Genomic DNA, 16,468 nt, shown 5'->3' with positions numbered 1-16,468 from the left:
AGATTTTACAGTCACAGGTAAATTTTAAGTGCAGTGCATTCATTTATCTAAGCATTACTTTTGAAATTTCCATGTGTTTGTAATGCTTTAACTTTTTTGCATCTTTTAAATATGTGAAATACATTTTAAATTTATCTTCTGATTACATCCTAGGCGACCCTCAGCTTTCGGTACTAGAATCGGTTGAATTCTTCGAATTACTTCACGTGATCCGTGCGCAGCCGGATGATGGCATACCGGATTTCCTTGTCATGCCGGAGCGAAGTTTGGACTTGATGCCCAATGTCATATATACTAGCCACGATGGAAATAATCCGTATCCAGTATATCCGGCAAATATTACCAATGAGGAGTACAGCGCGGGAAAAGTCGTAACCGTAAGAAAATACAAAGAGTTTCAATTACTGTGCGAAATATCATTTTGTCATACATGTACACCTACTTCCGAAACTGTTGTTATTCGAGTTTAATCAGATTATATGATTGGGCTTGAATTGCATCCGTATACTTAATGTGTTATTTCTTAAGCGTTGAGATATTCCGTCCAAAGGCCTGAAAAGTAAGGTTATATGAACTTGTTGTAAGAGAACTTACGCTTCATGAAAGACGTCCTATTCGCAGTGTGACGATTTATATCCCATGTTTTGTCTTCCCCCATACCCAATCCTGCCCCACCCCCAAGCACCCACCCAAAGGAAAATCCGGGATCTACCGATGGTGCACTAGTTTGAAAGTTATTGTGGGAAAATATATGAACTTAGGAAACAGTTGATGTCCAATCTGTGTCACTAGTCACAAATATTTACAATGTGCCCACAGAGATCATCTGTATCCAGTATATGAGTGCTACATTGTATATGTTGTATTTTATCCTGTTGTAGATAACAGTCCGGTACGCAAGCGCTGGGTGGAATTATGCCAGAGCAGAGTACACCGGAGACACGTCACTGACCGTTTCATCCGTCACCAGGGACGACAGCCAATCAATTCTGCCTGACAACGTCTGGTTAAGTAAAGTGAATGACGTAGACCTTCTACATATTGTAGATCTGTACTCGACATCTGATGGTACCCACACGTACACCATCAGGTTCTCCAGAGTTAACGCTCTCCCTCCGGTATTTGACCAAACTTACGTCTCTGTCAATGTAAGTGAGGCTGCGCCAGCCGGCACCGTGATACACACGGCGTCTGTAGCAGACTCTGGTAACAGTAATGTGACATACAGAATGATGGCTGTTGTGGGTGCCAACGCTTCTAACTTTAATGTTAACGCTGAGACAGGTGAAATAACCATATCATCAGCGCTGGACAGAGAGAGCACTGAGCTTATAACCTTAACAGTTGTGGCAGTGGATGACGGTGACCAACCTAAGACTGGACAGCTGCTCATTGATGTCCACGTACTTGACGTCAATGACAATGCGCCTGTTTTTACACCACTGCGTTTTTCAGCTGCAATAGAGACAGACGCTCCGGTGAATTCGTCCGTTTTGCAGTTAACCGCGTCGGATTTGGACGTTGGAGCAAACGGGGAAGTCACATACGGAAGCGTTAATCCAGATGGCCATTTTCTAGTCAATGCCGAAACTGGAATAATTTACACTGCATCTGCTCTAAGCACCTCGTCGTCTCCTTATGTCTTCCAGTGCTACGCAGTTGACAAAGGAGACCCTCCAAATCAAGGTGTAGAAACTGCAGAAGTCACTGTTGAGGTGGTACCTGTGAATAGGCACGCACCCACTTTTAATTCTGATCGCTTTAATTTCTCCGTAGCGGAGGAAGAAAGTTCTGGAACTGAGGTCGGGAATGTTGCGGCAACTGACATTGACACCTGGCAGACGATACATTACTCGCTTGACCCCAGTCAGAGCGTTCCTTTTCGTGTCAATAGAACAACTGGTGCCATCAGGACCACGGAGGTACTGGACTTTGAACGCGTCAATTCCTATCAATTTACAGTTATTGCAGAAGACAATGGCAGTCCACCAACAGGTTCCAAATCCGCCGAGGCCATTGTATCCGTGTTCTTAATTGATGTCAATGACAACCCTCCAGTTTTTGAAAAGAGCGAGTATTCCATCACTGTGTTAGAAAACGCGCCGAGCGGTACAGCAGTCCTTCGCACGAGTGTAACCGATATCGACTCGGGCGACAATGGACAACTTCTCTATTTTATCTTGTACGGCGCCACTTTGTCGTTTAACGTTACACTGGAAGAGAGCACCGCCGTTCTCAGGACTACCGGTCCATTAGACAGAGAAACAAAGGCCTTGTATAACATAACAATTGTCGCCGTAGACGCTGGAACGCCGCGGCGCTCTGGTTCCGTCAAAGTGGAGGTGACGGTTGGTGACGTCAACGATAACCCACCAATGATAGCCCCAGAAACTGGCCCCATTCTGCTCTCCGCGGACACTCCAGTGAATAGGGAGATATACGCTGTGAATGCCTACGATGTCGATTCAACAGGTAATTGGCTACTTTTTGTTCTGGATTTTAACAATCAATTCTCTTCACAGACAATCCAAAGTTTTTCTTGACTTATTTATATTCATAATGGATTGTAGACCCAAATGTATAAATGTTTCTTATTGTATCCGCAAATTTGTAACAGCTGCGCATCAATTCGCCCACAATCATTTTACTAATAAACACTGCACTATGCAATATACAATGTAAGTTATTACTTTTCTTCTTCTATAATGTCAAAAACCTTGTCTACATTATGAATGTAATCATTTCCTTAGGGACAATTCGCTATGCAATCACGAGTGACGTCGGCGGCTTGTTTGGAATCAATTCCGAAAGTGGAGTTATTCGCGTATTAAGACCTCTGGACCTCCTAGACGGTCCTTACAGTGTCAATGTGTGGATATCTGACGGAGTCTACAACGCGTCGACGAGTCTTACTGTGCAAGTGGCGACATCTAACGTCTATCCACCAGTCTTTAGCGAACAATCCTATGGAATAGAGGTACAGTGCGTCATTGTGTGTCTTTTATTAAAATTAGCTATGCATGTACATGAGCGTAATGAAAGTTGTCGTACGTACCCCTCCTAATAGACCAAAGTCTACTGGATTAAAGTCTTTCTTTCTGCCTAAAAAGGAAGAACAAATACATTGAGACCCACTTTGGCCTGTTTTACGTGCTTCATACTGTAGAATTTATTTTGAAATGCCTTTCTTCGCAGCGGGGTTGGGTCAAAAGTGAATCCCCCTCCCCTTTATCGTATATCGGATATTCCCATGATGTTTGTCGCATTACCCTTTTTGTCATCTACAAAAGCCAACTTGAAATAAAAATCAAGTGTGTAGTAAAGTAAATACTATAAGCAGTAAGTATATTTCATCTCTTAAATCATAAGACACCTTAAGAGGTAACACTCCATCAAAAGCAAGCTGGTTTTGTTCAGGTATCACTAACAGTATTAAAAAGTGACGTTTGGCCGTGAATGGGTTAATACAGGCACGGTTTCCCGCAGAAAAATATATATATGCTTCTTTGTGACAGTTGGTTTCATAACTTCATATATATTAAATACGCATTATCATGTGCATGTCGCACCGTTTTATTAAAAAAAACAATATTATCATATCATGTAATAACTGCTGGTATATCACTCCCACGATATAGGTACCTGAGGATACTCGGACCAATGAAGTCATCATTACTGTGAAAGCAGAGGATAATGACAGCAGTGTAGTCACATTTGAAATAACTAACCCGGATGTTGGCAACGTTTTCTACTTGAATCCGGTGTCTGGTAGGTATACACTATTTACTTTGAGTGCATGTCAGCAAATATACCTACTACATAGATGCATACATAAATATACATGAACGTTTATTTAAAAAAAACCTGATTTCGTATCTGGTATTTCTTAAGAAACTCAAATTGCTCGTCTTTTTAATAGAAACTATATCATTTCATTTTCATCCTTTACACAAATTATATATAGGCCTATATTGCTTATTTTAATCCTTTTTATGTACAGACACAGATGTGTCTGTACATATAGCCATCATCTGCGTCTGTCGTCGCCGTCGCCGTCGTCGCTGTCGTCGCCGTCGTCGCCGTCGTCGCCGTCGCCGTGCACTTTTACCGATAACACGATAAGTGGAAAACCATTTTACCTTTTGACTTGAAACTTGCAGAACTGATGAATATTCATAATACGCAGGTCAAGTTCGAAAATCAGCATGATCGGGTCACTTTTAGGGAATTTATGCTTTTTTTTCACTTTTTTCAGCATATATGCAGCACCGATAACACGATAAGTGGAAAACCATTTTACCTTTTGACTTGAAACTTACAGAACTGATGAATATTCATAATACGCAGGTCAAGTTCGAAAATCAGCATGATCGGGTCACTTTTAGGGAATTTATGCTGTTTTTTCACTTTTTTCAGCATGTATGCAGCACCGATAACACGATAAGTGGAAAACCATTTTACCTTTTGACTTGAAACTTACAGAACTGATGAATATTCATAATACGCAGGTCAAGTTCGAAAATCAGCATGATCGGGTCACTTTTAGGTAATTTATGCTGTTTTTTCACTATTTTCAATATAAATGCAACACTGATAACACAATATAAGAAAAACGGATTGGCCAATTGTAATTATACTCACAGGAGTGGTCAATCTTACTAAAACGCAGGTTGAGTTCGAAAATAAGCATAATCGGGCCATTACTTAAGAAGTTATACTGTTTTTTCACATTTCCTCAGATTCAATTATTAGGCATGTTAACAGTCTCATTATTTAACTAATAAGATGCCTAAAAGTGTTTGTTTGATATTTCCTGCATCTTTACAACATTGTTAGTTGATTATGTAAAAAACATGGTAAACTTGTTATCATGTATTGTGTAATAAAGTGTCAAAAATGGAAATAAACTCATATCATTGCAGTTTGTCATATTCAATCATCCACTATGTTCAGAATCTCAGAATGGAGGAAATTGGACATTTAACACTGTTCTATTGATACTTTTCCCATCTCATCAATTTTCTTAGTTGGACATATAAAAATGGCAGTAAAATGTTTATTTTGTTTTATGTTAAGAAAGTGTTAAAAATGGAAATAAACCCATTTCAGAACAGTGCTGTCTTGTTTCTTTTGGGTTGAAACTTACAGAACTGATGAATATTCGTAATACGCAGGTCAAGTTTGAAAATCAGCATGATCGGGTCACTTATAGGGAATTTATGCTGTTTTTTCACTTTTTTCAGCATATATGCAGCACCGATAACATGATAAGTGGGAAATCATTTTACCTTTTGGCTTGAAACTTACAGAACTGATGAATATTCGTAATACGCAGGTCAAGTTCGAAAATCAGCATGATCGGGTCACTTATAGGGAATTTATGCGTTTTTTTCACTTTTTTCAGCATATATGCAGCACCGATAACACGATAAGTGGAAAATCATTTTACCTTTTGGCTTGAAACTTACAGAACTGATGAATATTCATAATACGCAGGTCAAGTTCGAAAATCAGCATGATCGGGTCACTTATAGGGAATTTATGCTGTTTTTTCACTTTTTCCAACATATATGCAGTACCGATAACACGATAAGTGGAAAACCATTTTACCTTTTGGCTTGAAACTTACAAAACTGATGAATATTCATAATACGCAAAAGGTAAACTTAGTGAAAAGTTTCATAAGACAGAAGTGCGCAGCTTGTGTTTGAAAACCAGTGTGATTGTTTTCTGTTTTGGAGGCAATGCAGGTTTATAGAGTGCTATACTGGCATTTTCAAGTTGTGACTTATCACTCCCATCTGCCAGGAGCCCTGTACTCTTACTTTGTAACATTTTCTGTATTTTGTTAAGTTACAAGAATGATTCTTAGGATTGACATACAGCCCCAAAAAAAAAAAATAAATAAAATATTAATTATATATATATATATATATATGTATATATATATATATATATATATATATATATATTTTTTTTTTTTTTTTTTTTTTTTTTTTAAATGAGTTTAAGCAATTTTTTTTTTGTGTGTAATTTTCACTGTACCTCATTCTGGCATTTCCCAAGTTTAACTCTTATCAGCCTGACACCTTAGGGACTATTTCCAGACCCTATCACGCTAACTGTGGATCGATCTATCTCCATGGAAATTCTCACTAAATTGCAATCAATGTAAGTGGCTTAGTTGTCTGTCACGCCTACTGAAACTGGCATGCCAGAATCCTAAGACTCTCAAACTGAAAGCAATTTAGTGAGAAACCCCTTGGAGTTGCATTGATCCTGTTAGATTGATCTAGGTATGGGAACTTAGTCTAATGCTTGATACACATTTTACTTTCATCCTAATCCAATGTTATGCAGAATAAGAATTTGATGTTGGCTATGCAGTTACAGTAAGCATAATACATTAGTTCATCAGAATTGACAGTATCCTATTTCCTGCGTTTTTATTTTTTGGTTTTTGTCTGTACATTTGACAGCTTTGCTGCCTTGTTTAATTTTCCCGTTGCCCAGGTGACATCACGTTACTAACAAGCCTTGACAAGGAGAGTGTGTCCGTGTACAACCTGACAGTGATTGCTAGAGATGGTGGAATCGGTGGACAGAATGTTCTGTCATCAATTGCCTCTGTGGTGATCACAGTTGGTGACGTCAATGAGTATGACCCTCAGCTGGAGGTCAACTCCACGCACCTGTCTGTATATGAAGGTCAACCAGCCGGAACTTTTGTCACTCAGGTAGATCATCTAACACAATCTTTATAAGGGAGCCTGTTTAAAAAGTTGGATTAAAAGTTATGTAAAAGGTTTTCGTGCCTTCTTTCTCTGCAGCACTCAAATTTATATTTTTTCTGAAGACGATTTAATCTGTATGGATGATGAGGAGGGGGTAATATTTATATTCCTTGATATCAACAGAAGAGATTTTTAGAGAAACACTGATGTATGTTCTCTGACTAATAGATAAAAATTTTAACTTTAAAAGAAACTAAACAATAAGCATGTTTAAAATTAAGAAACAATTGGAAGTAAAGTCTTTTTGGTTTTAGTTATCCTCGTCAGATGGCGACACCTACCAAGATGTCCATCTGTCCTTAATCCAGTCGGCTACTGAGATGTTCACTGTAACTGAGGACGGCCAGATCCTCACTACGGGTACTTTAGACAGGGAGGACACGGCGACGTACAATATTGCTGTACAGGCAACTGACGACGGTAAATTAGCGCATGCGTACACTGTACATTCGTACATACGCTTAGTAGAATACGATGTTTTGAACGTGTATCGCTGACGTTTTAATTGTCGAAATTGATTTCTGTACAAAAATGGAAAGCACCAGTAGAAAATGCTTTCTGGACAGAATTCATTGAAACGTCTGTCTGCTGAAATATGTAACAATTTCATTATGACACTAGCTGTTTGGTTGTTAAAACAAAACAAAGAGGGTTAGCGACTATGCAATATTTCATTGTGTGTCATAACCTAGTGACTTACCGACTACTTATATAAAAATCGAATAAAACGAGTTTGTTCTTATTCAAAGGGTCTCCTCCAAGAAGGACGTCGGTCGATATTACGATCAACGTGCTGGATATCAACGACAATGCACCAACATTTTCACATAATTCCTACAACGTAACAGTTGTCATTGCCGACCTTGTGCAAGATGACCAGGTTATTTTAACTGTTCGAGCCACCGATGACGACGACAGCATCAACGCAGAGGTGGCATACAGTCTTCAGTCCCCGAGTGATATCCTAGAGATCGACGCTTCCTCGGGTGCTCTCAGCGTCCTGCCGGCTGCACGTGATGTCTTCGGTACACGGGTGGAGACTCTCCACGTGGTGGCAACTGATAGAGGTATCCCGCCATTAAACGGCTATGCCACCGTCACAGTCACTGTGATAGGAAAGAACCGCCCTCCCGTCTTCAGCCAGGTGAACTACACAACCTCGGTGAGTATCTGAATATTTGTGTTGTTTGATTTAATGTGGGCCGGTTGATATTAATACTTGTTTTTATGTACATGTACAGGAAATAAAGCACATGATTTATATTGGTATATATTATTGTAAACAATTTGCGAGTCTCGAAATTACAACGGAAGTTTATCTTTTAAAGGAGTAACAAAAGTTCAATTAATGGCGTTTATATGTTTCTTTGTTATTTTTAACTGGCTATATATTCCTTTTACATGTAACATTTACGGTTTGTTGTTCCCTTCAGTTGCCAGAGTCTGCAGATCCCGGTACCTTCGTCTACCAGGTGAGTGCTTCAGACCCAGACGGTGGCGCCATCATGTATTCCATTGAAAACGGCAACACTGGAGGAAGATTTCAGATAGACAACACAGGTCAGTAAACGCATGGCTTTGGGGTGTTAAGGTGTATTTTATATTTTAATCATGTCTATAATGTGAAGCACGTCACCTTGCTTTAGATGGAGCCAGCTTTAGATTGTTGCTGATAGTTTTGCAGAGTGTCACAGATGTGTGTCTATTTGTCACTCCTTAACCGAAGACAGATCACATGCTATTAACACAATTACAGTAACACATAGCTTGATGAAACGGGAATATTATTTACAGACGAATGAGAGGGACGGGGAAAACTTTATGCACACATATACTACCAAATTATTGGGATTTAAATTTTGATTCCAGTTGATACATGTAAAAGAAAGCGAAACTAACAAAGACGAATAATTAATGACGTAGATAAAGTTCTATTAATTGCAATGTTATATACCCCAGGTCTCGTAAGTCTTAACACCAGCGTGGACCGCGAAACTGAAAGCAATTACACGTTGGTTCTGAAAGCAGCTGAAGATGACACAGACGGGCGTCAGTCCTCACCGCTGAGTGCCACTTCCAACCTGTATGTCACAGTGGAAGATGTGAATGACAACAGACCCGTCTTCACCGTAGACATCTACAACTTCACCGTGGATACGGATACCACAGCCGGCGTGATAGGACACGTAGTGGCAAGCGACGTGGATGAAGGAGAAAATGCCGTCGTCACGTACACGCTTACGTCAAGCAGTGATTTGGTTTCCTTGAATTCTAGCACCGGTCAGTTTTTTTTGTTAGCGCCAGCTTATGAAATTACTGAGAACACGACACTGTCACTGACTGTCGTGGCAACAGACGGCGGCACTCCTGCTCTTAACAGCTCAGCTGCAGTTTACATTTACCTGACTACCACAAGAGTAGTGACGACAACACCTGTCACCACCCAGGCACCGGTCACCACTCAGACACCTGTCACCACTCAGGCACCTGTCTCTACACAGCCACCTGTCACCACAAAGACACCAACCACTACACAGCCACCTGTCACCACAAAGGCACCGACCACTACTCAAGCACCGGTCACTACTACGCCCACTTTGGAGCAAATGAGAGAAGGTGAGCTGTTCTTATGACCTTCTTATTGAGAACACCGAGATACGGAGTTCAGGCGTCTTCCTCTATGTACATGGTCTCTCTAGGGGTTCATGTATACCACTCGATTAGCTTTATGAAACATGTTGCCTATGATAAATTAAAAAAAGTGTCTTCTCCTTACTCGAATGTTGTATATGATAAATATGAAGTTAAACGTTTTATCCCGAGTGTAAAATGGATACATTGTTCTTATTAGATTTAATCATATCACTGTACATCTCTGGGGCCTGCAACTAGAGTCAACAGTACACATAAAAACAGTAAAAAACGCCGTATGCTAGCCTTTGGGAAAATTAAAAGATAAATCATAAATATGTGAGTTGTATCGGACTAAGACATATAGACCCTTGTACTCAAAGTTTTATTCATTTGTACATGTAATGTGATGGTTCAATGCCTGCTATAAGTGACGCTTTCTCTCTATTAGCGGTACAATTTTTTTCTACATCGATGACTGTTTAAGACCGGGACATGGAGACCAACAAGTTGCTTGTATATGAAGTGATTCACACCGGTACTGTACCATGCAGCAGTAGTCACATGTTTTGATATTCATTTGTTTCAGAGTTACGATCTCTGCGAAGACAGTTGAATTCTTTGTCTCGGCAAATTCGGGCTGCCCTCAGGAACTTCGACATGACCGAGTTCAGACGTCTCTTCTCACAATACACAGACATTGTAAGTAAATCTGGCTTGACCAGATGTATCCCAAATAAGAATTCTAGTCCAATTTCACTTTTTTTAATCTGATCTTAACATTCATATATGAAATGAATGCCAAGTACGTGTAAAATCTAGCTAACTTTATCGTTTTGCTATAATTTTTAATTTCAATTATTTTTTTATTAATGTATGCCCCGTGCTTTGAACTAAACAAAAGGGGGTCGATGCACGTAACAATAATTTTAATTGTCATATCACAGTATTTCTGGAGTTATTTCCTCTTCAGCATATGGATTTTTGTAGAACATAATTCAGTATGATAAACTATGTTGAAATATATAAAGATATATGGCTACTTGTCTGTCTACTGTAACATGTATATAGCCTACAAGATGGTTTTGTTCTTTTAGCTCCGACAGTATGCCGGTCTGTCGTATGCCATTTGGAGGAGACAGAGGGGATTGCAGGGATAACGACATCGAGGAGGCAGCAATTATCAAAAGTAGAACTGATCACAACTCAAGTCAACAAATATATTCCTTTTAATACAAAGTAACACTGCTGTGTGCGAAGTTTTTGCGAGAACTGTCATTGAAAGAGCTTTCCGCGTAAAGTTATTTTTAAGCGCACATGTGAAAGACAAACTTACACTTCGAATAACCTTTTCTCATTTAGACAAAAACAGATAAGCCTGGCAGATTCAAAGATGGCTACGAATTATCTATTACTATTTACTCAGAACTGAACATATATCTCAGCGCTTAAGACATTGGTGTATTATCATATATCCCAGATAGTAGCTTAGAATTTGTTTTACAGTGGATTAATATGTCACTCTATGGATGTAAATTAACTTACTTTTACGGCAATCAGTGGCACTATTATCATACTGAGTCACTTCAACACGTTACTCAAGAACATATGTTTATAATATTCAAGATGGAGCCTCGATAAGACAATCGTTGACCAAGATTTCGAAAACAAGAAAACATTTAAAACAGTGCTTTGATTACGACCATCACCCAGCAGGTTCTAATTACCAAAGTCTGAAGTGAAAACAAGAAATATCGCAGTTTCTGATTACTGGAATTCACTGACTACTAGATTACTAGAAACCACAGGCAATAAATGGTTAGGGCTCAACTTTGAATTTAAGGCTAATTTTATTATCGTTTTACAAATTGACGCAAAAATACTATCAAGTTGAAATTTGTGGATAAAAACAATGTTATTGTCAACGCCAGATGGACATAGATGTGTTAGGTGAGATGGACGCAATCCACCATCTCATCATTGTGTACACGTAACAACAGTCGCATTGTTAAAAAATTGGAACTTCACGAACTGATTATTACTACTCAAAATGGAAAACACTGGCTGAATCCGTACAAAGCAATCAGACGATATTACATGCACATAATTTCTGAGAGAAAATAAGACGATTTTAAATAGAGTGGATACTGAGTCTTTGAAAGGATAATTGGTTTCTCTGTTGGGTGAATTGCAGACAATTATATCAGACCTATCTAAAATTGAGATCACAGAGTGGATTAAGATTTAATGCAAAGTCAACAGACCTTAACTATATTTAGGAATGATAATGAGTGAGGACTTATATTGCAAAATTGACGTCGTTGTTCATCTTTTATTCATTTCATTCATTTGTTCATTCATTCATCCATTCATTTATCCATGTGAATGTGTAGTCAGTAATAAGCGCATTTCGGTCAAACTCTCCACCTTAATTCCCCTGGGGACACGCTTAAGACGCAAACTGTCTTGGATATATCTTTACCTGGGAACTCGCCTTTTACCTCTGAAATCCTCTCTAGTGGTAGTTTTGCACCTTCGTATTTGACGCTGCTATAATGATCTATAATCCTTCACTGTTGTGTGAGAAGCGTAACCCGTATTATGTCTACATGTGCAAATATGCAAATATTCGTTTTACACTCTGCTATTTGCCTGCAACTATGGCAGGCAAACAGACCAGTAAGCTGCACGCCGAAACCCCAATGGTTAGGCGTGACTGGGAAGTCTGGGAGACTCGCAGATCCCGATATCTACAAAAATCATTTAAATCATCGTATTTTTAGCGTTCGACAATAACAGTGACCAGCTACGTTGGTTGATATATATATGCTTTATTCATACCAGACTAAGCTGGTGAAATTTTACAGAGATATAATAGCAACAATAATAATGATGATAATAATAATAAAATACATAGATGAATAGCACCAAAATTACATATATAGAAATGTACCATTATTATACATACATGTAATGATATGATAAAAGACACCCCTTCCTAACCTCTTCTTATTCCCACATATTTCTCCATCCATGCCAGCACTATCCCAGTCCCAAGCGCTCAGCTTCTATCGCCAATTGAAATCAGTCGGCAATGTTTCCGATTATCAATTTTAATTTGAAGGCAAATTGCTTGATCGCTTGGTCGTTTGTTGCTGACCTGGGCCTCCTGAGATGGATGTATGGAACGAAATATGAAATGTTTTATTCATAGAGAAACCGGTCCTTTTGAGACTGATATTTGATAAGAATAATACTCTATTGTGCACGAAAATACGCACACACGTACATACGTGCATACGTTCATTTTACAGGGTTTTCACACTATTAGTTTTTATATGTATGTTTATACATAATTCATAGTTAACTCAATATTCTTGTGTTAACTACAGGTTCATGTTATTACGTAAAAAAAGAGTAACTGGATAAATAGAGCACCACATAATACAGTGTACAACATTATTAAAATGCATATCTTGTGTGCGCCTGTATCTCTACAACTTTCATCTCTCCCAAATAACTGTCCAGATTCTACTACAAGGAAAAGAAATCCCCCTATGAGATGTCTAAATGACCGGAATGTGTAGTAATACTCCCGGACATAACTCTGAGCATTCTGGCTCATCTCTCCACGCAGGGAGAACAGCTGTCCGATCATTCAGCGGAGATCATTAGCCGACTTCATCAGGTGAGAGCCTGAACGCTGCGTTTCCTCGAAGCTGATAGCGGTTTCGGCGAGGAAAGACATCCCAGGAATGGCGTTAACGAAGGCGATAACCCCAGCTGTAAATCAAAAAGAACGGTTCAGACTTCACAGGCCTGTTCAGAAATGCTGCGTACAGGCCTAACATTTGGAAAGTTCCCTTAACCCCATTTTTTCAATAAAAAAACGACATCCATTAAAATTAATTGATAAATATATAAAGCGAATTTAAACTTGCATATTTATTTTACAAATACTGGGTATATATGGAGAAATTAAATGAATTCCAGCTTTTTTCCTAAATTGAGTTTAGATATCGGAGCATAGTGAAAATGGTTGACAACTCTATCTGAAGTGCACATTTCTGTCTTGATTTTCGTTATTTGGTTTTTTGTTCGATTTCAATAACAAAAAAATTGAGCTGATAATTATAACAAGGTGGGCATGTCATTATAATTATACTTGTGTATTAAACATAATACCTTCATTACTCTAATCCAAGTATTCATTAAAAGATTGTACATATGTGAAACAGCATGCCTTCAGCGCACCTATCAGTTACTAAGCATGTGTTCTTTGAAGATTAACACATCGTAATCGCTTTGAGCTTTGGCTTCATTTAACACACACACACACACACACCAAGTGGAGATACAAAATCACCCTGGAGTTTAATTCATTACACACGATTTGACCAGTTTCTGATTACGTGAGAAAAGTCTTGTCTACTGCTCCTGCTAATGTATACATAAGTTTGTCAAATTACTCAACCTACAAAGTTAGAAATTACTTATCAAATTTGCAAAATAAATATTCTTCCCATAAAAGATAAAGTCAACTCTCCAGGTTAAATTAACTGTACATCATTGCATTTATTCACGCAGGTACTAAGCTAAGACATGACCAATCAAACTACCATATGTACCAAAATTTAAGAATGCACGTTTCTGGAACACTTTTCTCCCGTTTTTTTTTTTTTTCTTTCTTTCTTTCTTTTCGCCAACTTTTAGAGGTCTGTGTTTTATTTCGAATCCAATTTTGTTTTAAAGTTGATCGTTAATTTTATGTAAATATTTTATTTTATAATTTTTATTTGAACTAATTTTTATCTGTACAACTTCAAACTATTGGTTGCGGTGTTTCAAATAAACTTATTGTAAATATTTTATTATAACTAATTTTTATATTCATATATATTTGTATTTTCCGACTGATATATTGTTCTGAACCACAGACTTGTCGATGGGAATAAGTCACTGCCATTGTCTTATTGTCATTTTTGTTCTAGGAGTAAGCAGATTGTGGTACTCACTACCGGTATAATGTGCTAGTGCGCTGTGAAATAGGGGACGTATTTTACCTGTGGGTTCATTACTTTACGTTCAGGGCATCAATAAAAAGTATCAAAAATCTTTCAAAATGCAAAATACATCTGTTTTAACAGTTTGAGTGGTGTAATTGAGCCGGAAAATTACTTAAGAACAAAATTGAGAACTGCACTGAATTGATTTGATATTATTATTATCATTGTTGTTGTGGTAATTTTTATAAGATCAAAAGATTATTGCGAAATCCTCTTAGTTTCCATCTCATTTTCTGCTCAGTTTTCACTGTCGGTACCGCTTCGTTTTTCTAAGTAATTATCCAAAGCGAAGTGTCTACAGTGGATCTCTTCGTGGATCAACGTCTGCTGTTGATAGCTCAGGGTTTGATAGGCTAAAGATGATCGCAGTATCTACTCCTTTTCTGTAAAGAAATGTCTACTGCATTATTCCTGTTATCATCACTATACCATGAGCTTCTGGCATTGGCTGAGCTTTGGAAATGTCAGGTTGGAAATTAAACGATTCTGTTGTTGGGTGTGTCTACACGTACGAGGTAGAACGGTTCTAAACCGGTCTTTTTCTGACGTCATCAATCGTGGCCCTTATTTAATAATTATCTGTATCAGTTTTTTAATGTTGAAGTTGTTGACTGCCTATGGTAGTCTAATTCTTATGTATGTAAGTGAATAAATGAATGAAAGGTAAATAAATATATTAATTTATGAAGTACCGGTAGGAAAGTGATTATACGTTACAGGGGCGGATCCAGAGATATTTTCTGACAGTTTTCCAAATTAGCCTGCATTTTTGACCGTCTTCCGACAGAAAAAATTAGATATCCATCAATGAAAACTTGAAAATCTGACCGTCTTCCGGAAGACCCAGAAGACGGCCTGAATCCGCCCCTGCGTTATAAAGCTATATGAGGAGATGTTTTGATATGTCTTTGCACGGTCGCAACTCTTTAACTTTTGGGTGCAAACAAGAAGCTGAGTTTGCTCTGCACTCAACCTCTCCGATACCCCCCCCTCCCCCCACCCCCATCTCACTGATGAAGATTAAAGAGATACCAGCGCACATTCTAATTGGCCATGAAATGAAGAAATTCCTAACAGTTCATAAAACAGACTAGCTTGTTAAGATGTTGTGCAAAAACATATTTTAAATTAAGCTGATAACAAAGGATGCGAGAGACGCACCCCAGCTTATGTGTTTTTACTTGACGTCTGTTAGAAATTAAATCATTCTTATAGAAAAAACAGCGCAAAATTAAGATCTCAAATTTGAAATGTATGATCGATTCCTCCCCCACTTGTTGAAGCATCTTAGGTAGCCCTACATCAGTGGAACACCCTTAAAATATTGCCTTTGGCTGCCTAATTACAGGTAATTGTTATCCACCTTTGCAAAAATATGTTAAGATTATGTTACAGCATCTCTTGTTAAAGTGGGTAATGCACCCTGTAGCATGCATTTTCTTTTCTTATAGGTGGATATGACAGAGGTAACAACAGTATTAAAACAGATTTTTTCTTAAATTTTGGCTTTCTCTGAACAGTAACTATACAGCGGACAATAAAAGGGCAGGTTAAAGTTCGTTATTGAAAAAGATGGAATGCATTGCTTTGATTTCACATTTTTGTAAAGTCAAAATATTTACAAGAAAAAAGGTTGTGTTCACTGATGAATGCAATAGTGTCATCGCATTTAGGACGGATGCAAAATAAAGGCAACGAAATAAAATTAATGAAAATCTCAGTTCGAATCTTGGGTTGTTTCTTCAATAAAACTTCAGTCTTTTTCACACTTTGATAAAAAAAATTAATTCGGTTCGATAAAATTAATCAAAGACACCCTGACGCATGTCTGTACCCCGAATACCTTCTACTATACGCGTAGTGTGAACGCACAGGGTGTTCACGCCGCCAGCTAAGTATTGACAGACAGGAGACTGAGTGACGTCATGCAAAACTCCATCTGCTTAAATCTCAGCGCTTTACACTTCTTAAGCGGGG

The 16,468-nt window shown here is 38.3% G+C and overlaps 1 protein-coding gene across 2 annotated transcripts in view; it reads left to right on the top strand.

The window, feature by feature from the left end:
* Positions 1–11,262, top strand: part of LOC106155684 (uncharacterized) — a 43,559-nt gene extending 32,297 nt beyond the window's left edge. For both annotated transcript variants that reach the window (XM_087006897.1, XM_087006896.1), the window contains exons 46-56: positions 154–377; positions 882–2,472; positions 2,751–2,977; positions 3,639–3,768; positions 6,514–6,737; positions 7,049–7,214; positions 7,544–7,956; positions 8,228–8,354; positions 8,754–9,410; positions 10,015–10,127; positions 10,523–11,262. In XM_087006897.1, the coding sequence (XP_086863023.1) occupies positions 154–377; positions 882–2,472; positions 2,751–2,977; positions 3,639–3,768; positions 6,514–6,737; positions 7,049–7,214; positions 7,544–7,956; positions 8,228–8,354; positions 8,754–9,410; positions 10,015–10,127; positions 10,523–10,585 (3,935 nt within the window). In that variant the 3' untranslated portion in view covers positions 10,586–11,262. The remainder of the gene's footprint in view (positions 1–153; positions 378–881; positions 2,473–2,750; positions 2,978–3,638; positions 3,769–6,513; positions 6,738–7,048; positions 7,215–7,543; positions 7,957–8,227; positions 8,355–8,753; positions 9,411–10,014; positions 10,128–10,522) is intronic.
* Positions 11,263–16,468: the final 5,206 nt, after the last annotated feature.

Source organism: Lingula anatina, chromosome 2 (assembly GCF_051362555.1).
Source record: "Lingula anatina isolate TDL-2025a chromosome 2, LinAna3.0, whole genome shotgun sequence".
NCBI classification, from domain to species: Eukaryota; Metazoa; Brachiopoda; class Lingulata; order Lingulida; family Lingulidae; genus Lingula; species Lingula anatina.
The sequence above is the reverse complement of the archived record's forward strand: the minus strand, read 5'-3'. Positions and strand labels throughout refer to the sequence as shown.